General features: G+C 40.6%; 1 protein-coding gene across 2 annotated transcripts in view; it reads left to right on the top strand.

Moving 5' to 3' along the window:
* The window catches only part of xpr1a (xenotropic and polytropic retrovirus receptor 1a), a 71,865-nt gene extending 50,432 nt beyond the window's left edge, over positions 1-21,433 (top strand). For both annotated transcript variants that reach the window (XM_031306975.2, XM_036006860.1), the window contains exons 5-16: positions 2,684-2,904; positions 3,157-3,306; positions 3,409-3,492; positions 4,481-4,562; positions 4,791-4,978; positions 5,382-5,561; positions 7,913-8,081; positions 9,401-9,601; positions 15,399-15,565; positions 15,648-15,787; positions 16,354-16,575; positions 17,298-21,433. In XM_031306975.2, coding sequence (XP_031162835.1) covers positions 2,684-2,904; positions 3,157-3,306; positions 3,409-3,492; positions 4,481-4,562; positions 4,791-4,978; positions 5,382-5,561; positions 7,913-8,081; positions 9,401-9,601; positions 15,399-15,565; positions 15,648-15,787; positions 16,354-16,575; positions 17,298-17,355 — 1,862 coding nt within the window. In that variant the 3' untranslated portion in view covers positions 17,356-21,433. The remainder of the gene's footprint in view (positions 1-2,683; positions 2,905-3,156; positions 3,307-3,408; positions 3,493-4,480; positions 4,563-4,790; positions 4,979-5,381; positions 5,562-7,912; positions 8,082-9,400; positions 9,602-15,398; positions 15,566-15,647; positions 15,788-16,353; positions 16,576-17,297) is intronic.
* The last annotated feature ends 1,603 nt before the right edge of the window (positions 21,434-23,036 follow it).

Genomic DNA, 23,036 nt, shown 5'->3' with positions numbered 1-23,036 from the left:
TGATGTTGTATTAGAGTGAGTCACCGTCTCTTCAGCAGACTTGAGTTGTGAGGTTGGTTAAATGTTGTGTATGAAAACATCAGTGTCTCCTTCCTGCTCTAAGGCGTCTTGTTTATCCTCCACACACATGAGGAGCCACTTACTGTGTGTGTGTGTGTGTGTGTGTGTGTGTGTGTGTGTGTGTATATGTATGTATGTATGTATGTGTTTGTATGTGTTTGTGTATGTGTGTGTGTGTGTGTGTGTGTCTGTGTGTGTGTCTGTGTGGGTGCAGTGTGTAGTAGTTTGAAAAAGCTGGATAGGTTGTAAGATAGAGAGACTGCGGTGGATAGATGGAGATAAATCGTGTGCTGACTTTACATAAGACATTTGCCTCCCCATGGCTCTTTCCTTCTGTATCTCTCTCTGAAAGGGGTCCTTAACCTCTCAAAGCCATTCTACTGCATTGCACTTAAATCGAGCCTGTTAGACAACACTTTCATCTTGATGGGAACACACCAAAACAACATTTTTGCAGACTGCTGTTTTAATAGAATATCCTTTTAATTCTATTTTTTTTTTTAAGATTCATTTTTGGGCTTTTCCGCCTTTAATTGATAGGACAGCTAGGCGAGAAAGAGGGGGGAAGACATGCAGGAAGTTGTCACAGGTCGGACTCAAACCCTCGACCTCTGCGTCGAGGCATAAGCCTCTCAGTATATGTGCGCCTGCTCTACCCACTGAGCCAGCCCGGCCACAGTCTTTTAATTCTGAAAGCTGAGAAAGAACAACAGGCTCTTTAAACTTCTCCACTAAACCCATACCAGTTGAAATCTGAACCACCTACACCTCTAGGTTCATTAGCCCCACACATGAACTGTCCAGCCATGTCCTCTGTTGTGACGTGCCACTGCAATCCTCAAATTTAATCTAAAGCTACTTGTGTGGCAGTCAGGGTCTTGACTTTCTCACGCCTCCTGCTGTTGTTGTCATGTATTCATCCAAGCATTGCTGTGACAGACTGTATAAATCGAGTAGAAGGATTACTGTGAATTGAGATGTCAAAGAAGCATTCCTGTGAGGAAGGTAGTGTGATATCTCATGTGTGTGTGTGTGTGTGTGTGTGTGTGTGCAGTGAAACACACTAACTGTGTGTGTGTGTGTGTGTGTGTGTGTGTGTGTGTGTGTGTGTTGGATCAACAAAGCGTGAAAGTCACCCTCCACATCATCACTTCTGTTTTTCCCAGTTTAGAACAGAGGAAGAGCTATTGGAGCTCCGGCTCCCCAGACTGTCAGGCTGCCAGTATGCTTCAAACCAAATCAGATTTGGTGTGTTATCAGACTGCTGTCACAAACAGCACTGCAAGGAGATATCAGTGTTCTTATTGTGACTTCAGGTCTGAACTTGCAAGTCACTGCACGAGAAAACATGACTTGCAAGTTTCAAAAAGCAAGAAGTAAACACACTTGCTTGCTTTTTGTTTCTTTATTTACACGTATGAAAACATTTAAAAAGATACAATATTTAATTTGCAAGGGAATGTGAAGAAGAATTGCCTAAAAGGGGTTTAAAACATGGTATTCTCCACGTTTGGCAGCATATTACAGGAAGGTTTATACTAAAGCTAGTTAACTACTGTAGTATGAATATAACTTAAAAAGACATCAAGGAGGATGTGCATAAAATCGGCTAGCCAGCCTGCAAACTGACTTAACACTCAGCCTACTCTTATTGGTCAAAAGAACTGGCAAAATGTATTGCCTGTATGAAAATGACAAGTTTGATTTTATTAGAAGAAACCACTTACCTTAGTCTGTGTGATTATGATAATTATGAATTATGAAATTCATAGACTGATGGCCTAATGGAAATAGCAACTCAATGGTAGTTATTCCTTGTACTAAATGAAAACTGCTTCTACTTCTGTTTTTAGCAGGTTATTCATAAAAATAGAAGGAAGAGGAGAATGGGTGAAGGAGAACTTATGGGGCAAGAAAACATGTGGGTTTTATTGTAGTGACTGAACCTGTTATGCATTAGTAGAATGAGGGCTAATGTGTGTCGGAAAACCAGGTAGACGAAATGCAAGATAGTTAATGAAATGCAGGTTACTGCCCTGTGACTGCTTCCCTCTCTCTCTCTCTCTCTCTCTCTCTCTCTGGGTATATTAACCTATCTCTGACCCAGATAATGGTTCCTTCCTCTGCAGCATTTACATGTCAGCTCAGCCTAATAGTCTACATGCTTATGCTTCCTGGAACAGACAGCAGGAGAGCAGAGGGGACAGGGTGTATAAAAGATTTTTTTTCTTGCTACCTTTTCTGTAATTGCTTGTTATTTTGACAAAAGGAAGAAGCAGCTAGTTGGCGTCTCTTACCAGACATTTGTCAGGCAAAAGCAAAACTGAAGGGTCTTTTTTCTTTTCATGCATATTGGTTAGATTACCAAAACACGCATATTAATGCTGTTTAATAATATTAATTCCTAACCCTCATTCAAAACTAACAATGCATAGTAGAACAGGACTCAAAATGAAGTCATCAGGTCAGACTACATAGAATATACTGTAACTACTGAGTAAGAAGTGTGGATACGTTCATTAAAAATATGTGTGAATGTGGTGCAGTGTAAGCACCACAATAATAAGCAATAATAAGCTATATGAAAAGCTAAAAACTCTCTTTTTAATTATTTCCACCCTAGAAAAGCTTGCTGAAGCACAGAGACGTTCTGCCACGCTGCAGAATGAGCTGCAGTCTTCACTGGACGCTCAGCGCGAGAGCAACGCTCCGCCCGGCCTGCGGAGACGCAAGACGATGTTCCACCTGTCACAGGAGGAGCGCTGCAAACACCACAACATCAAGGACCTGAAGCTAGCCTTCAGCGAGTTCTACCTCAGCCTCATCCTGCTCCAGAACTATCAGGTGTCATTACACACACTCACACATTCTCAGACACACCTGCATTCAAGGTTGAGTCAAGGCTGAAAATGTCTTCAAAGAAAAGAATGCAATGTTTCAAAATAAGGAAGGAAGCAATATTTAGAGTAATAATCACAAACTTTTTCATATCACAAAATGTGTGTTTTGCCGCTTTATGTTTCCTGCAGCAGTTCGGAATAAATAAATCTTCCAATCTATGGTATGTAACAGTTGTTTCCTCGCTGCCGTCCGCAGAACTTGAACTTCACTGGTTTCCGTAAAATCCTGAAGAAACATGACAAGATCCTGGATACTTCTCGCGGAGCCGACTGGCGTGTGATTCATGTTGAGGTGGCACCTTTCTACACCTGCAAGAAGATCACGCAGCTCATCTCCGAGACTGAGGTGCCTGCTCGCATACGCACAAACACACACATACAAGCTATAATACAAAGATCACTGTTGTAAATCATTGTTGTTTGTTTGTTTGTTTGTGTGTGTGTATAGACCATCGTCACCACAGAGCTGGAGGGAGGAGATCGTCAGAGGGCCATGAAGAGGTTGAGAGTTCCTCCACTGGGGGCAGCTCAGGTCAGAAGTACAGCTGGTTACACTGGAAAGCAAGTGATATGAGGCCTCTTTGTGCCTCTCAAACCTTTGGACTTAAAACCTCTCAAGCATTTACAGAGAGTGTCCGTTCAATAATATCAGCCATTTTCCTCTGCAGTTTGTGTCAGGGAGGCTGCAAACTGAAATAAAATAACTAATAAATGTGTGCAGATATCATATTTTTTTGTCTCACAAGGCATTTTCCCCTCTACAGTATTAAATGACCTGAATACAAATTTGCTGTCCATGCCTGAGCATATCCCAGCAGGTGAATAATCATGGTTCAAAATTAGTAAAATTATTAATCTATTAGCCAAATTACTGGTTAAATATTCAAGTGGCTTGTAAATTTGCTTCACTCACCATCCAAAAAAACAATAGTAATCTATTGAGTGGCTGGTGAAATTTGAACATTCGCTAGTCATTTGGCTGGTGGACGAAAAAGTTAATTTTGAACCCTGTGAATAATAAAGGTTAAAAACAAAAGGTGAGACGTTTGCTATGAGAGAAATGGAGAAAGGGAGGAAGATGGGAAGAGACAGAGAGAGAGAAACCATGAGAGCCTTTAGTATTGATTTTATAAGTGCCTTCCCATTGTTGAACAGGATATATTTCAGAAATAATCGAGGCTAGTGGCACTTTACCCTCCTATGTTATATCTACTGTTATTAATGCATTAATTACTGTCATGTCTGACTTGAATTGTGTTATGTGACTATTGATCTCTCCATTTACCCTGCAGGCATGTGTATACTGTAATAAATATATTCAAGCAGATAAAAGGAGTGGCTTATATGCTGACACATTCAATTAAAAAGCCGTAGTTACATAGACAATGATTGCAATCTATATGCATATACAGTATATGTAAAACTGTTAATATATATAGAAAAGTGGTTAGGTGTATTATTCATTAATATTATGAACATTATTAATAATGTTTTTCTGTATTCCTCTCTGCCTGCTTCAGCCTGCTTTGGCCTGGACGACCTTCCGTGTGGGTCTCTACTGCGGCTTCTTTATCATTCTCGCTATCGCCTTCGTCCTTACTGGTAAGTCACATAAACATCCAGATTCATACATTTTTCATATCCTGTTGAGTCCTGCACAATTTGTAATATGTCACTGTAAGATAACTGGCAGTTTTAGTAGATTGTTTAAAATTCATACAGAGCCTGATTGGCAGGATTTCATTGTTGTTTTACCTCAGATGTGTCACACACAGTCAAGGGTTTCATATTTTATCTTTAAAAGCAGAACATCCACTGTGGTTTTATCAGGTGCTGTGTTCTTCCGCTTCGAGAACGTGTGGCCACTTGTGCGGATCTATCGGGGAGGTTTCCTGTTGATCCAGTTCCTCTTCCTGTTGGGCATCAACACTTACGGATGGAGACAGGCTGGAGTCAACCATGTCCTCATCTTCGAGATCAACCCCCGAAACAACCTCTCACACCAACACCTGTTTGAGGTCAGAATGAGGAAACAAATGGAAGCAATTATTTCTGTTACTGAATGAGAGCCATGAGTCTTCAGAAAATAAACTTTTTCTCTGTAATGAAGACACACACTATGTTTTCAGATTGATATGAGTGTGGTGAAGTGATCATGCATTTTAAAGATATGCAAAATGATTGAATGGGGTTGTTGAGTCGTCAGGGTAATCCACATTCAAGGAACACATTACTATTTATTTCAGTCGGCATAAAACTGTACATACCTAATGTCCACAGGGTTTCATTTATATTCTGTAATAACAAAACAAAACATAATTTGCGCAGAATTGTTCAGATTGTCTTGTTATTTGTGATTATGTGTCAAAAATGCTTTCTTTTAATGCCAGACTCTTCTGTTTTTTTCCCTGTGTGCTTCAGATTGCTGGATTCCTGGGTGTGTTGTGGTGTCTCAGCATCCTCTCCTGTCTCTACTCAGAGTACATCTACCTCCCCATGCAGATCAACCCGCTCATCCTTTATGGCTTCATGGTGCTCTTCCTCCTCAACCCCTTCAAGACCTGCTACTACAAATCACGTTTCTGGCTTCTCAAGCTGCTGGTCAGTCCACTCATTTATCTATTGGAGCATATCTTTTATACCTCCGCCACTTTATTTTGAAAGAATTACAACGATGACATTTGAACTTTGGTGGTGTTTTACAAGAAGAATGTAATCCAAGCTGTATAAATACGCCAAGGTCCATGGATACATAAAGACAAATGTTGACAACTGTGAGCAGTAATTAACACTTTAGACTTTAGAGGACTGCCATAACCAAATTAACCAAATGCAAACAAGATGAGATGATGTGAGACACCTGCTCAGTATGTGGGCTCAGGTTAAATAAAGTATTAACCTAGAACAAACTTAAATTAAAGCACAGAGTGCAAGAGCCAGGTTTAATGTGAAGTGTGTAGTTATTTGTATTAATTAGAATGGTGGTTATTGTTATGCATGTGCACAAAATTGCAAAACATGTGTACTTTAAGACAAAACAACAAAACCAAAAGTTTACCCGACCTTAACACCTTTCACCAATGATTATTTAAAACTATATAAGTAATCAAATGTATACAGTGTTCCAAAACAATACCGCCATACAAGTGAAGAGTCAAAAGCAAAACATTGTTATCTTAAGTTAAAGGGACTGGAGATTTGTTTTTACTGCATTGTCCTTACAAAATGTGGGATGACCGGTCACTGAAACTTGGTCACTGAGGCCCAGAAAAGAATTACGTGTTTGTGGAAGCAATTAGTCTCTTATTACTATTTGGGAGCTATCTTGCTACGTATTGTGCTGCTGACACAATTTAAATATGCCCTGTGTGTGTGTGTGTGTGTGTGTGTGTGTGTGTGTGTGTGTTTGTTTGTGTGTGCGTATGTGTGTGTGTGTATCTCTATCCCACACAATGAATGCATGTACAATTCAGATATCTATCTCAAGCCTCGTGTTTACAAAACCCTCATATGTGACTGTTCTTTGTCTATGCAGGATTGAGGTGTGTGTGTGTGTGTGTGTGTGTGTGTGTGTGTGTGTGTTGAGGGGGTGTAGCGAGACAGAGGGCAGGGGGTTGAGGGATAATAGAATGCAGCCACGTCCCAGGGGAGGTGGAGGGTTGTGACTGTGCAATCATTACAGGCACAGATCTATCAGTATGCTGATGCCCTGAGCGCCTCTGTCCCTCCTCCTCTTCCTCCTCCCTGCCTCTCCCCCCAGAAGCAGCAGGACCCCCTCCCGTCCTCATATTCTTGTCCTTTCCTTCACAACTCCCCACAGTCCTCAGCAACACTCCCTTAGCCCTCCTGATGTGGCTCCATAATCAGCCTTAGTGTTGATTGGTCCTCAGCAATCATAGCAACCTACATAAAATTAGAGCTGATATGAGCTGTTTTTCATGGTTGTCATGTACATGTTGCCTCATGGAATACGCAATAAGTGATTAAGGATGTTTCAGGAGAAATTGTAGTTTTGTTGGAACAAACAATCAGTTTTTTTCTAGCATGCTATAAAATGTTTCCATGACAGGTGTGCTAATTTCATCTGACAATAAACACCAGCCAGGACCAAGGACAAAGATTTCATTATAGGACAAACTGCAGATGTAGTACCTGGATTACTAGTGTTTGCTCAAGAAATGAAAACCTAACCACATCACTGCAGAAGGCTTAGCCTTGAGACATCCACACAGATAGAGTGGATATAGGTGAGATGGCCACTCGATCAATACAGGCTTTGATTGACAGGTTAAGAGAAATTTGAAATGAGCTGATATGTGTAAAAGAGAAAGATCAATATTCTTTGACATTTTCAATGTAGGGAGAGTGTGTGTATGTGGGTTTGCCTGAAAGTGTACTGTACATGGTGAGAGGTATACAGTCGCTCCTGAATGTCAGATGTGGCCTGGGGGGGTAAATGGAAAGAGTCGAGCAGCGTTGGATCATTTTACAAAGCACAGTCAATAACCAAGCTCCTGCCAAAAGTCATATCCCAAATAGCATAACTCATATAAGCCAAATCCCACCACTTCATGTGTGTGTGTTGTACACCTGTGAGTAGTGACACAAGTAAACAGATACATGCACACTGACACAAAGTGTGACTCATTAGGTTGTCCTGTTGTGTGCTGATAAGGTAGTCTGGAGGCTCGATCCTTACATGGGTTACAGATCATTAATAAAAGTTGTTCCCTGCTTTGCATTTCTTAACTGAGGAACTGCGACAATTGCACACTAATTAATCCCAGTGTTAAAAGCACATACACACAATCAGAATTCACTGTAGCAGTGAGGTCAGATGCATATGTTTTGCTTAGATGCTTTTATAACTCATTGATATATACATATTATTATAAGATTTTAACTTTCTTTAAATTTTAGCTTTTTATCTTTCCCCTCTTGTCTGTTTTCAGTTTCGTGTCTTCACAGCACCGTTTCACCGGGTGGAGTTTGCAGACTTCTGGCTGGCTGATCAGCTCAACTCTCTGGTGTTTGTTCTGATGGACCTAGAGTATCTCATCTGCTACTACATCTTTGATCTGCAGTGGAGCAACAGCAAGGGCCTGCTGCCCGAGTTGAAGGGTGAGAAATGAATCCATGTTCAGTATGACTTAATTTTAAACTCTATGTCCTCTGCAATGTTGTCTGTGAACAGATGAAACATAGCAGGAGCCAGGGAGGGGAAGGTGAATGCCCAGCTACAGAAATAAATACCCTAAAATACAGCTTTGTTGTTAAAGAGCTAAAAGCATAGTACCTGGGATTCCTGGGCACACTTTTGTTTTGGCTATACATTTCTCATTTCTATATAAATAAAAGTAGTTATAAATGGACAACCATAATAATAAATGCGTTTCATGAAACATTAAAGAGAATGTTTTGGTATCAGCCCATTATAATCAAAGAGAAGGTCCCTCTTTCTAGACTCACCATTTCCCCAACTTCCCTCAATAATAGGCAAAAATACTTCAACAGCAGCCTCAGTCGACAAAAATGTAGTTCAAGTAAGTAAATATTGGGTTTTGTTTTGTTTGTTTGCTTTGCTGTATTTACATACTGTGCATGTAGAAACATCAACTGTATACAGAGTTCATACCTGTTCTCAGGGGGTTGTTGTAAAGCACTCTGGGAAATTTTAAGGAAATTAAGGAAAATATACTAACTTAAGTAAATTTACATAGATGAGGCCTGTGGAAACTGGGAACACCAAAAACATACAGTAAACTGAAACACTTGCACTAAACATTACAGATGAATGGTATAGATACTATGTGAATATATGCACACATTTTTTATTTTATTTTTTAAGATAATTTCTTTGGAAATTTTTAGGCCTTTATTTCCACAGGACAGATGAAGACATGAAAGGGTAGAGAGAGGGGGGAATGACATGCAGCAAAGGGCCACAGGTCGGAGTCGAACCCGTGGCCGCTGTGTCGAGGAGTAAACCTCTATATATATGAGCGCCTGCTCTACCAACTGAGCTAACCCCGGCCACCAAAGCACTAATTTATTTTTAATATCAGTGTTTATTTTTCACCTGCTGCATCGCATTGCAATATGGAGATAAAGACACAAACCTCCTGGTTGTAAATGTTTCTGACTAAGTTGACCGTGTGCCAGACAGTTGCGCTATGCCGTCAGGGACTGTGATGTGAAATGGTTTTAATTGCTGTCCGTCCACTCCACCAACATTGACACATAGGGCTCCGCACAGCCAATTAACACGTGGCTAATGGATCGGAAATGTTTGGCCACACAGAGGTCGCCATGTGACTCTCATATTGATGAGCTTCTCTGTGGGAAGGGCAATGTGGGGAGGACATTATTTTAGAGAAAAGACAGAGACAATGAGAACAAAAAATTATAACATAATGATGCACTGTTTTATTCTATTCCAGACTCTGATGGCCATGTATGCCACAGCTACTCTTACGGACTGCGTGCCATCATCCAGTGTCTGCCCGCCTGGTTCCGCTTCATACAATGCCTGAGGCGTTACCGTGACACCAAGAGGGCCTTCCCTCACCTGGTGAATGCTGGGAAATATTCAACCACCTTCTTTGTCGTCACCTTCGCTGCGCTCTATGCCACACACAGAGGTAGGACACACAAATATATCTACACTCAAATATCTATTTTATGTGTCATGTACCCCAGGTAGGAGGTTTGATCTGAGCTGAGTAAACGGATAATATGTAAATGCATCTTATGTCAATTACAGTGCTGTAAAATCCAGCTCAGAATCACAGTGGAGCCCAGAACAGCAACAGTATTTGTGTCGCTGTTATAGGAGCATGTCAACAACACACAGGCTTTTTGAGCCTTGGAATTGAGTTGTGTGTGCTGAGAAAGCAGAGGTGACCTTAAGTGCAAATGCTAGAAGTTGGCCTTGGTTTCCTTGTCAGTGCCGAGGGCTTTATAATGGAAATGGGAGAGGTTTTTCAAACACAGCCACAGATAAACAAGGTTCTGCTCTCACAATATGGCATTCAATATGTGGGCATGAAGCCAGAGAGAAAGAAGAGACAGAGCAGAGAAAAGGAGAAGAAAAATAGAGAGAAAGAAAGAGTGTGTTTGAGATCTACCAAGAACAAGATTGGAAGGCAAAAAGAGAGAGTGGTTATTATTAAAAGTCAAGTCACTCTCCCTCCGACAGCTTCACAATTAGCCTGCAATTATTCTGATTCAGAAGCTGTATCACAAAGGAATCCATGTTCAAAGACACAGCACCCAGGCAATAAATGCGTCCCTTCAGCATGCATGCTTTGTATTTCAGTTCTCCATCACAGATATTTTTGTCCAAGCGGCTCGTTTGAAAGCAGTTTTTTTTCTGCCGCTCATATACAAACTCTTCTCAGATGCCAGTTTATATATTTATTTGCCAGTAAAATGCCAGCTATGAAACGTCATCTTCAGCCTTTCAAACCGCTAAATGTTATTTCCCAGCTTGACTTTATTCTTTTCCGATATAAATTCAAATCAATACGCTTGCTTCCTAAGCTGACCGCCAGTGATCTGATATTGAATGAACCAGGACGAAACAGAGACAGACAGACAGACCACTTTTTTTCTTCTACAGCTCGGTAGGAGAGGCGTCCATTAAACCATATCCTCCTTCCTCCTTTGGTCTGAAGCCTGTAGACTAATGGTCTCTCTTCATGTGTTATTCTGTATGAAGATGTCTTTCATCCTGCACCATAATGGAGGCTGAGACCAATCACTGGTTAAGCAAAGGAGCAGGGTGGGAAGGCATACACGCACGGAAAGTGAATTGACGGTTGAGCAAATTGCCTGTTGTGGAGATATTTGATGTATCCGCTGCAGAAATTATTGTTATGGTCAATTTTAAAGCCTTTGATGAACAAATGTGGGCACCAATGTCCGAATATCTTCTAAATATGGAAATTATGAGTTAAGAGCCTCTAAAGCAATATATGTACAGAGAACAGGTATGAAAAAAAGCCTCTACTATAGTCTTATAGTGTAGGCAGAACAGATGATGCCCAGTCTTCCTGCATTAACCAGCATCTGCCAGAACAGACAGCAGTGTGGTGTCATGTTCTCACTGCTGGGTCCAGCTGTAAAAGGGGGCTGGAGTGTCAGTCGCTATCCGGCAGTGCTCCCAGTGTCTGTCTGTGGAGGTGTCACCTTCTTTGCTAACCTGATCACAGCCCTGATGGTTTCTGTGTGACCTCACTGCCTCACCACCTCACTTATTCCTGGAACTGCACACATTTTAGCTCCGGGAAAGCAAAATACTTCAGGCATAATCACAGGCTTCTCTTTAGAGGACTGAGTGGTCTTCAGTGTCTAGTTCTTACATTTGTAAATTTGTAAAATGATGAGGTACAGTCTGCTCTCTGGTGTACATGTGGCAAACTGTGATGCAGTTTTTAGAAATAAACTTTTTTTTTTGGCTGTGTTGTGTCAATGTGGGATTCAAGGGTTGAATCATTTCTGATGTGGTGCAGCGACCAAAGCAGTTTTCTCCCCTCAGAGAAGCGTTCAGTTCAGTGCTGTGAAGAAGTGATTGGACACTGTCATGAAACTGTAATCTCAGCAGATGCTCCGAGACCTGTAACCAGAGATGATGGAGGATTTCCTGGAGGATTTTCTGGTTTAGGCAGAATTCCCAAACCCAGTACGATACCGTGTGAGGCCTGGCGATAAAGCAGTTACTGTACTCAGGATCAATACAGTCTCAGCTTTATGTACATTGGCTTGAGGCTTATTGCTGTTTTAGATGCAGGGGAGGTACAGGCCTAATTCTAATTTAAACCAGCAAGATTTATCTCATGGACAGGCAAAAGAAGGATGATGCATGCTGGGCAAGAATAGCACAACCTGATAGACAGAGAACTGTTGTTTGGTGGGGGAAATCACATAATGCACAAAATGAGAGATCATAAATGAGAAGAAATGCAGATGGCTGTTTGACCTGTCAATGCACAGGTTGTTTTTAAGATATCCCTCCGTCTGTGACATCCACATCAAAAACTCCCAAAACCAGCTAAAATAACCAGGACCAAAGAGGAACATTAGTCCTGCTGGTCTCTATGAGAGGCTGACTGTGGTAGTGAGGGGAGGAAAATTTAGAGCTGATAGAGCACAGAGAGGGAGGTAAAACATGAAAGGTTAGATGGAGAGATGGAAGAGGTAACAAAGAAAGCAAGAGAGGTGAGATTGACATGAAAGGGATGGTGATTCACAGACTTAATAGATATATCAAAACACGAATAATTAAATGGGAGAGGAGAGGAGAGGAGAGGAGAGGAGAGGAGAGGAGAGGAGAGGAGAGGAGAGGAGAGGAGAGTGTAATTACCAGCCCGGGGCTGAACACATGTCTGCTGGACTCTGCTGGAATAGAGATGAGCCAAGAGCTGACAGCTTTTATAACTTCATTTCATGTTCTGACCCCTCATTCATTATCAAGAGAAGAATTGCAGCACACACACACACACGCACACACACACACACACACACACACACACACACACACACACCCTCAGTCAAACACAAACGTTAACCAATGAAGATAAAAGAGTAAAATTAGTCAAATTTCTCTCTGTCTCCTTGAACTCTAATTCACCCCTGCTCAGGCCAAACAGACTCCTGCTACAGTTAATATATTTACACCAGCAGCCAGACACAGTGGAGTTAACTGTGCATGTGAATAATGGGCCTTATGCAAGAAGCTTTTTTTGTATTCTTATCCTAAAACTCATATGCTTTTCTCCGTGAGGTTTGCTCATACGAGTGTTTGATTTGATTGTCAGATTCACCAAACTCTCTTTACTGTACATACTTGTCATGCATCGCTTGTTTCAGCCTGTTGAACACCACCTGTTTATGGGGAGATGCACGTTCATGATATTTGATCTCTAGCATAATCTAATTTACATCCCTAAAATTACGATATAAGGCTACCTGTTCTGCTCCATTTATGGGCAGTTTTACTCAGAAATGTCACCAGAGAGTAATGAAACTTCACAGTGTGGAACTTGCTCCTGCTTCAAGTCCCACCATCAATTGTTAATTTTGCATTGTTTGTTTTAGTTTAATATTTTATTTTAGTTCATTTCTGTACCATATTTAAACTCCAAATTCATTCAGATTAAGACACTATGGTTCTTTAGTCAAGCAAGTGTGTTTTGTCCTGTGGAGAGAACCTGTGTATCACTGGTACGCAGGTCTGACCACTGAATTTTGCTCGTACCTAAGAGGAAATTGGTGAATGCCACAAATTCTCTTAAACCCCTCGTGAGTACTACATAAGAACAAATCTGTTGGTATGAGTGGTTCCTGCACAAGGCCCATTATCTCCAGACATTTCCCAGATGAAGCTCTCTGATTGGAGAGAACTGGAATTCATAAATTTGGTTGGATGGGTTGTTGCTGAGTGGTCTCCAGGTGCAGGATTCTTAATTACCTTGTTGATAGATTGGGTTGCCATGGCAACTGATGAGAAATCACTTAATAGCAGGGAGTGATTGTTCCTGGTGTGAACTTGTTTCTGTCAGTGGACAGAGCCTGTTGCATAAAATGAGCCTGCTGAAGTGTTTATCCTCATGAGGGCCTGTAGACGCCAATAGCAACCGTGTGTTGCGTACGTGCGTGCGCATGCGCGCGCGTGTGTGTGTGTGTGTGTGTGTGTGTGTGTGTGTGTGTGTGTGTGTGACAATAGCCAGTGACTGCCGCTAGCCCTTGAGCCCAATGAGCATCCAATCAATGTCCATCTCACCATGCTTAACCTTTTAATGGTCCAGTGGTGAACCAGCCTGGTGGAAGACACATCAGCCTTAACAGAAACTGAAGGGTTAAATACTTCCACACATTACAAGCTGAGGGAATCACATCAGTGGACATTCTCCAGTGAAAAGAGTCCATTGTCCAGGACTAAGTTTAATCTATGGCTGGGAAAGCTCAGTGTGGCCGTAAGGACTACTTCCATCCATCCCATCGCTCAGCTGAAGAAGCAAACAGCACAATGGATGCAGCAGTTAACAGAGCAGCTCAGCAGTAACTCTCCGTTAGAAATGTCCCCGCTCTGCTCCCCGGAGTCTCTTTGGCTGGTAGCAGGAAGAAACAGTGACTATGACAAATGGGAGTGAGCCTGGTCTCTGTCTGGTGGCTGCGTTCTCTGTCTGTGTGAGTCCCTGTGTTAGGCCACTGGGTGCCCACTGAGGAACAAGCAACTCACATCTACAGTGTTCCTGCAAACACACACACAGACTGCTGAGCACGGATAATCACTCTGACATTATACAGTACATCAAACAATTGTAAACTAACATTAGAGCTTGTTAAATACTCATTAGCAGTGAGCAGGTGGACAAATAATTATTAACATTACAGCCAACATGCATTTTGTCAACAAAAGATTAAACCTGTCTATGAAGACGTGCAGCAAATGTGACGCTAGATTGAACAGTCTAATCTAACTTTATCTGGAAACCAGCAGACTTGTAATTAATCTCATAGTTATGTTTAATTAAAAAATAAAAAAAAATATATATATATTCATGCAACTGCAGTGAAAAAGTTAGTGCATATAGGTACTTGCCCTTTTAAGAAGTATAAACATTTACTCAGCCAATAAAGTGCTGAGTCTTTGGATATTAGAAGTAGGACACACTGTGTGGGACAGAAGGATGAAACTGATATTTATTCTTCTCTACATGCTTTCTCATTGCTGGGACACTAAGAGCAAAACAAACCTCTAGTGCATTATACAGTACATTTCACACTGGGTAAACCATATGAAAACAAATATTGAATGAATTAAACAATATGTAAGATGTACATGTAAATGCCTCTGCATATTACATCCGTTTCTCATTTGTTGATTATTTAGGATACACACACCGAGATAAGCACACACACGTACATATTATACTATAATATACTGTAAATGTCTTCTTGTTCAACATTGAGAATTAATGAGGTCAAATCAACATGAAAGAAACCGCACGGCTGCTATACTGGACACATGATTTCAGTTTCTGTATGTAACTTAAGTAATAACCTCTCCTCCATAAAGATAGAGAAGTAGTAGCGTTTGTTATAATTGTAAAACTTTGTTATAATAAAAGAAACTGAGAAAAAGCTAAAAGTGTGTAATTTGATGTTTGGTCATGTTCCATTTGGTAGAAAATGTTATGATGAAAGTGGACGTTTTACTCTGAATGTAATAATTGTCCACAGGCTATTAATCATTGCAAGTGTATTCATGGCAGGGTGGCTCCCTCTAGTGGTCAAAGTATTGTTTCAAAAGTACTTGCTTGAGTGAGGTGGTAGATTCTGTAAACCATTTAAAAAAAACAAATACAGTTCCTTTCATGTCTGATCTTTAAATTGTGTTATCTGCAATCAGTTGTGTTTGTGTGTTTATTTCAGAGCAAGGACACACGGACGCCGACATGTTCTTCTACCTGCTGATCGTGTTCTCCATTATCAGCTCCCTGTACACACTGATCTGGGATCTGCGCATGGACTGGGGCCTGTTTGACCGCGGAGCTGGAGAAAACACCTTTCTCAGAGAAGAAATTGTTTACCCACACAAGGTAGCGTCTGATATGAATCTCATGTACATGGCACACATGCACACGCACACTGTCACCCTAATCCTGTCTCGTCTGCGTCCAGGCCTACTACTACTGTGCTATTATAGAAGATGTGATCCTGCGTTTTGCCTGGACGATCCAGATCTCTCTGACCACAATGACCAAGATCCACTCTGTGGGTGACATCGTAGCCACCGTGCTGGCTCCCCTTGAGGTCTTCAGGTGTGTATCAATTACATGACAACAATTTTTGTTATACACACACCTAAAGTCACACATGGTTCTCTTTCAAGCCACTCATCCCCATGAGCCCCCACATTGATTTCTTATACAGTGTTGCGGCTATAAGCAGTCCAACAAAGTGCTGCCGCGAGGGACTACACACTGAGAGATGCATAAACACACTGTGACGCGCCCGAGATGTTATTGCAATGATTTATTCCTCCACACGTAAAATACAATTAGCACTGCAGTTACCAAATGTAAAGTTACCTTGTGAGTCGAAATAAGTGCGTTAGTGCGGCCATCAACAGAAAGTGTTCGCTCCCAGGCTCACCCCCTCGCTGTCAAAGCCCAAAAAAACCCAGGTCAACAGGTGAAGCAAACAAATATGTTATCACTTCCGCTCAAACCGCGATGAAAACGCCCACAACACAAGCGCACAACACAATAATCAATAAATAATACAAATGACACCATAAACAACATACAGTATGTGGCTCCTACATACAGTTTCACACCTCTTGCGTCAGGTTCACCCTACTCACCCTCTCTCTCTCTCTCTGCAGGCGTTTTGTGTGGAACTTCTTCCGTCTGGAGAACGAGCACCTGAATAACTGTGGTGAGTTTCGTGCTGTGAGGGATATCTCCGTGGCGCCGCTCAACGCTGACGACCAGACGCTGCTGGAGCAGATGATGGACCAGGACGACGGCGTCCGGAACCGCTCAGGCAAGAAGACCTGGAAGAGGTCCTACAGCCTGTCGCTCCGACGCCCCCTACTATCCTCACAGTAAGAAACAACATGGACACTTGATATCAGGCTCATGCACTCATACATTTGTATTTCAGTTTGATTTATAACCACCGAGGAGGTCAAAGAGTACAAATTACTGTAAAATCTACTGATATTAAACCCATCTCATATATCGATACCTTGAAGATATTTTACATTTTTGTCATTTTTGTTGTCACCATGTTCTTGATAAATACGACACTACAATAACTGAAAACAAGGTGCTAACAAAACTGAACTTAATTTGTTTAGGTTTCGGTTTAGTTTTCTGACCACATTATATTTATAAAATGCAATACATCAGACGTTCTAAGGGATATTAATGATGAAATCTTGAATTTATTTCCATTGTTGACCCAGGTGTTTTCACAGTCCACCACCCATTTATAAACATGGAGACAGAAATACAATGTCTGACTTTAAGAAATACAGAAAACAGCTAAAAGAAGAACGGCAACTAAAAGAACTAGACAATTGAATCGTATGAACAAACAACAACCAAAATGTATAAATGATAATGATAGCCGTGGGGCTCCAGGGACAAGGTAAAAGGTATCATAGACACCCAAATGAAATCACACCACAGAAGACAGCGGTTGTATGACCTGGATCAAGAGGCAACTCTCAATGTATTCAAAGTCAAACCTAAAACAACATTAACATAACAGTTGAAATGAAATGCCAGATAATAATAAGAGCATTCTTTCATCCTCTTCTAGGTCGAAAAAGGACACAAAGGTTCTAATTGAAGACACGGATGATGAGGCTTTCAGCTGAGTCCACAACGTCAGCACGTACACACACAAACACAGCCATACTATACTTATAAGGACCTCCTTCACTAACACCCAACCTCGACCCTTCTCTAGTGTAGTGATAAGAGTAGTGACCCCCCCACCCTCAGTCTAAACCTTTAAAGCAGTGAGGACCTCAGACTGTCCTCACTTTGGACAATTTACCTCATCTTTACATCCTCATGAGTATATTTGGTCTTTATAAGTATAGAGAAACACAGTCAGTACACACTATAATGCAAACACACATAAAGAAAAACCTGCTAAAGCACAAACATAGTGTAATATTGCTACAGTTGAGAAGAGAGCTAATGCCACACACACACACACACACACACACACACACACACACACACACACACACACACAGACAGATGGACAGACGTCAAGGGAAATCTTCTGCACATAAGTGGAAACAGAGCACACTGCCCCGGGATTATCGGCTTCTTTTTTTAAAGGACTTTTTTTTTTAAGTATGTGTTTCATTTGTGTTTCTTTAGATTTTTCTTGATTTTTTTTCTGGATTTATTTTGGAGAAGCTGCATAGAGGACTGTTTACTCACCTTTTTGTAACTACTCTAGGATCAACAGGGAGAAGACAAGCCAATCAAAAGACTCAATCAATAGAAACCTGAGGAAGGACTCAACACAAATCACAGCATATCAAAAACAAATCAACTGGTTTCAACTTGTTGATTCTTTTTCTACTTTTATTTTTTGGTTGAGTTGTAATAACGTCCGTGTACAATAACAACCTGGAGGCACTTGCAGGAAAAGTGCATTTAATACACAAAACACGAAAAAAAACCCACAAAAAGCAATGTTTTGATTCAAACATTTCTAGTCTGTGAAGTTGCTTTGTAATATATTTAATATATTTTGATGTGCATTATTACTCTGTTGTAGTTGTTAAGTACTTCTACATGTGTTGTTTATACTAGTAAGAATAGTTTGAGCATCCACACGATGATTGTTAATGTATTTTATAAAGTTTGGTATGTTTTTTCTTGGTTGGACTTGTGCCACGTTTTAAATAAGCTCATAGTTAGACCTTGATTTATCCCAGACCTCAAATTAGTGCAAACCGACTTCTGAATCATCGTGTCTCATGTCATCTTAAAGTGCCCTATTAGCTACAGTATGTGCATTGCTATTTTTTTGCATTAACTACCAAAGCTTTCTTTTTAAGAATGTGTCCATCCAACCTGCACAAAGCTTGTTTAAAGATTGTTCTTTTACAAAAGTACACATTTTTAACAGGTAGGTTCCGTCTTGTTGAAAATCCCAGTAATATGTGCCAACAGCTCCAAATGTTACCTTCAAAAGTGCATATGCCAGTGGTTCTCAAACTGGGAGTGGGACCAGGGGGGCAAATGTACGCTTTTTTAAAAAAATTGAATGAATCTGATTAATGAATGGTTACAATAACCAAACAAGACAGCGCCGATGCTAACAAGGCTAAGCTAGCAAGATGTATTCAGACAGCAAAACGACATGTAAAGTACAAGATCGATCCATGTTTGACCAGAAAGAAAATCAAATAGGAAAAGGCTCATCTTGCTCCAATGTTTACTATCAATACAGCAGGAGAGCCTTTGTGGTCAACATGTTATTGCAGTGAAATTCAGATTGGACCATTTTGTTACTAGTTTTTCCAATATCAACAGAATTCTTTTCACCTTTCAAAGTGGGCAATGACAGAAAACGTTTGTAGAACCACCGCCAAAACACACTTCACGGTCACCAGACACCCTGACAAAAGCTCAGTGTTGCCAGATCGGGCGGTAGTGTACCCAGTTGAACTACTTTTTATTTAATTGTGCACATAAAATGCTTTGTCGATAATTTGAGCTACTTTTTGTACCATATGGGTTCCTTCCTCCAACAAAAACTTGCGCTATGACCAAATGATTCAGCCTCTTTTGATTTGGGTTCACCCAATTATACTTATAAAACAGAATGCACATGGACAGAAAACCTCATAAATCTTCATCCATCTGAAACAAAACAATCGGGCGAATTTTATGACGATTGGGCGACTTTAAAGCTCCCATTAAGTTATTACTTGGTGGCAGTCAAATCTGGCAAAACTGCAAAAGCTCTTTCAAGGCTCTTTAAGCGTTAATAATCTCTGACATGTTTCACAGCTCCTGAAACAGTCAGGTTTCAGCACATTCAGCGATCCTGTCACCAGATAAATGTTTGTTTGTTTGTCTCTAATGTTGCCTTGATTATTTTAGCACTTTTATATAAAAAAAAAAAAAAAAAAAAAACGATTTCAAGGGTTGTGATTTGTTAGATCAAATGTTGTCTACTAATCTTGGATAAGTAAAAGTGGGTAACAACCAGGAGAAATGTGCTGTACAGCTGACATCCACTATTTGCCCCCTCTGCTTATTTTCAAACCAGCAGCTCACACTTACAGAACTGTTATTATTTTAAAGGTGTGTTGCTGCTGCAGTTAAAGGGCCCCCTGGCTTTTAAAGAAAGGATGTTCATTTTAATTCTGGTTTGTGGGTTTCTCTTCTTGTTTGACCCCCTCACTTTGCTCTCCGCTCCACTGTTACTCCCTGTGGCTACACTGTGTCACCCTCCGCCAGTCGCGAGACGAAGCCCAGAGAGCTACGAGACAAATGTGTGACAGAAAGTCCTGTTTCTTCTACTTCTGTTTTTCCCATAGCGGCGAAAAGGCTGAAAAGCATCTGTGTGCAATGAGCTTAATGTGAACTAGAAAGCTAGAAAGTTCAAAAACATGTTGAAATGTAGAAGATGGGTAGCTTCCCGATCCATTTAAATACACTGGACACACACACCATAACTGTATACAGGCATAACACACGGCACACATACACACAACCCACATTGCCTCTCACTTTTGTGTCGGAGAGCACAACTCTACAGCAGATAGTTTTGTAAAAAGGCTCTGTTGTCTTGCCTGCATGCTGCTTTAGTTTCACATTGTACATAGGTCTTAATTTATTTGACGTGTATATTAGCAATCATTGTAGCCACTGTGACAATGATTGATTTCATACGTTGCCATTTTTGCTCCAAGACAAGCAGTATTTTTTAGGTGATGAGGAGCTATTGTTGTTTTGTTTTTGACTGGTCACGATCCTGCACTCTTTTCATGTGTAAATCTGTTGACAATGTATTTGTATATGAATAGAAAAGAATCCATAGAACTGGAGAATGTGATTGGTTGTATCTTGTTGGTGATTCCTTCTTTTTTCAAGGCTTTGCGTCCAGGGCTCATGGAGGAGGTGTGAGGGGCACATTACTGTCTCCTGAAGCTGTAAAACAGTTTGTACATTTGTGAATGTGCATGCAAATATTGTGGACGTTACATCTGTTGTTGTAAACCGCCCTGCTGGCAGCACTTTGACATACTGTAGGGCACAGGAACAGAGATAACCCACACCATGACAATATACTGTTAAACTGATCCCAGATCTACCTGAGCTTCTCTTGAATTATCTCATGAACAGATCCAGGATCTTTATCGGAAGCGTTTTTGAGATGCTTCTCTGTGAGTTTTAGTGGCCAGTGTCTGTTCACAGATGTTCAGTATGTGTAACCCAATGACAAAAAACAAAAACAGGGTTATTTTGTACATTTAGTGTTTGAGATGATCCTCAGCCCTGACATCCCATGTTTATCATGGGTGATTGTGTTTCCACTGCTTGCTGAAACCCCCATGCTGTTAAAGTGCTTGATACGTGTCCACCCCTCCCTCTCTCTCGTGATGTTGTTCGTACCCTTTCTCTAATCTAGCGGAACGTGATAGTCCTGTAGTTTGGTAGATGGATGTTCTACTTTGATAAGATACAAAAAAAATATAATAGAATAAATACATTGTGGCTAAATGTGATTTTAAGAGACATAAAGAAAGAAAAATGTCTGACCCATCCTCCCCGAGTCCCTTTTACAGAGTAGTTTGTACATGTCGAGTGTATAGCACCGTTCTATGATGGTTTTCCTGATGGTATTTGTATTTCTGTATACACTTTGGTGATCCTGTCATATCTGGGTTTTATAAACCACGATTATTTTTAAAACTCGCACTGCCTCTCGACTCCCTTTTTTTCTCTACTGTTGGCATTTCAGCTGCTTCAGTCTCTTCTGATCTTTCAGTTTCTCACAGATGGTTTTAGGTCTTGCCGTCTCTGACCTTCGTGGTGGAAAAGAAGCTTTGCTGAGCGAGTAGGTCTCCCTTTAGTGAGGCTTTGATGCAGTTCTGTGAATAAAAATATATGCACATTAACACGAATGCACACAGCCTATTTCTCCAGCTCACAACTGTTTGCTGTGGTTGTCGGGGTGTTTGTGTTTCCACTTCCGATTGCTTCATTTTTGTTCTTAAAAAAAATGAGTGACTGATCTACTTCTAAGTAGATTAGTCACTCACCCCCTTAACCTTTAAGTAAAGGTTTCTTCAATTTTGGATGAGTGAGTGCCAATTTAGGGAGCCAGCATATGATGGAGGGTCGGACAGGAAAAGTGCATAAACAAATTTTTTTTTTTAATCTCACTTTCACATTAAACTGCAGAGTTGTCCAGCGAAGTCGCTAACTTTGGCTAACAGCTCTAGCATTGACAACAGAGCGTTATTCCTGCGACCCTCTACTCTGCATCACCACTAGTTGCCATTTTAGTTTACTTTTTTATGACATACTATACTATGATTTTATTTTTGACGTTTTTAATGAAATACTATGACTTTTTTTTCTGCATTTTCTGTGGTGAAAAGGGTTGTTGCAGGTCCTGACAAGATTCAGGTTTTGATAAGGTTGACAACTCTGTCCAGAAAAAGCTTGAGAACTCGTCCAAAAGCACCGGCAGCAATTAGGGATTTGATGCTTCCCCCCCCCCATTCGTTCCCAGTGACCGAGTCTGACGCCGTTATGTTTAGCGTGCCAGTAAGGATGAATGAATCATCTTGAAATTCTCGCTTCTTGGAAGAAATGAAGCACCAACTAAATCAAACAGCTTAACTTTGCGACAAATCATCAAACTAACCCTCTAAAAGAGAAAAAAAACAAGTGTGTCTGATTGATTGAATGACCATTTTCAACCTTGGAAGAATGCTCAGTTAAAAACAATCTCACTGCAAGGTGGATTTGTGGCTGTTCTGGAGCTTTTAATCCTATCTCAGATTTCCCTCAGGAGATTGAGTGTGAAATCTAAATACAATCTAAATCTCAATTTGTAACTCAGAGTGCTCAGAAGAAAATGGAGATTTGAAAATCTGCAATTGCATGACGACTGGGCAACTCCTCTAAAATGTCGACTGAATACATGGAAAATAGCAACTTGTACAATTAAAAGCAACCAAGCATAACAGCCATGCTAGAAATCCTACTTTAACACATGAGCTTGAGCTCATATTTAGTTTGGGCTAAAAATAACATAATAATCATTTTCTTGATTAATTAATCAATTATTCATTTTGTCTAAAATGTTTGAAAACTGTAAAGCTCAAGATGAAAAAAAATTTCAATTGTGTTGTTTTGGTCCAACAGTCCAAAACCGAAAATATCTTCAGTTGTACAATGATAGAAAACAGAGAAAACCAACACATTTTCACAATTTAAGAGCTAGAAGCAGCAAACTCATCACATTTCTGCTTTAAAAGTAAATTAAACAATAGATTATCAAAATAGC

The sequence above is a fragment of the Sander lucioperca genome, chromosome 11, assembly GCF_008315115.2.
Source record: "Sander lucioperca isolate FBNREF2018 chromosome 11, SLUC_FBN_1.2, whole genome shotgun sequence".
Lineage (NCBI taxonomy): Eukaryota > Metazoa > Chordata > Actinopteri > Perciformes > Percidae > Sander > Sander lucioperca.
This window is presented reverse-complemented; position numbering and strand designations above follow the sequence as displayed.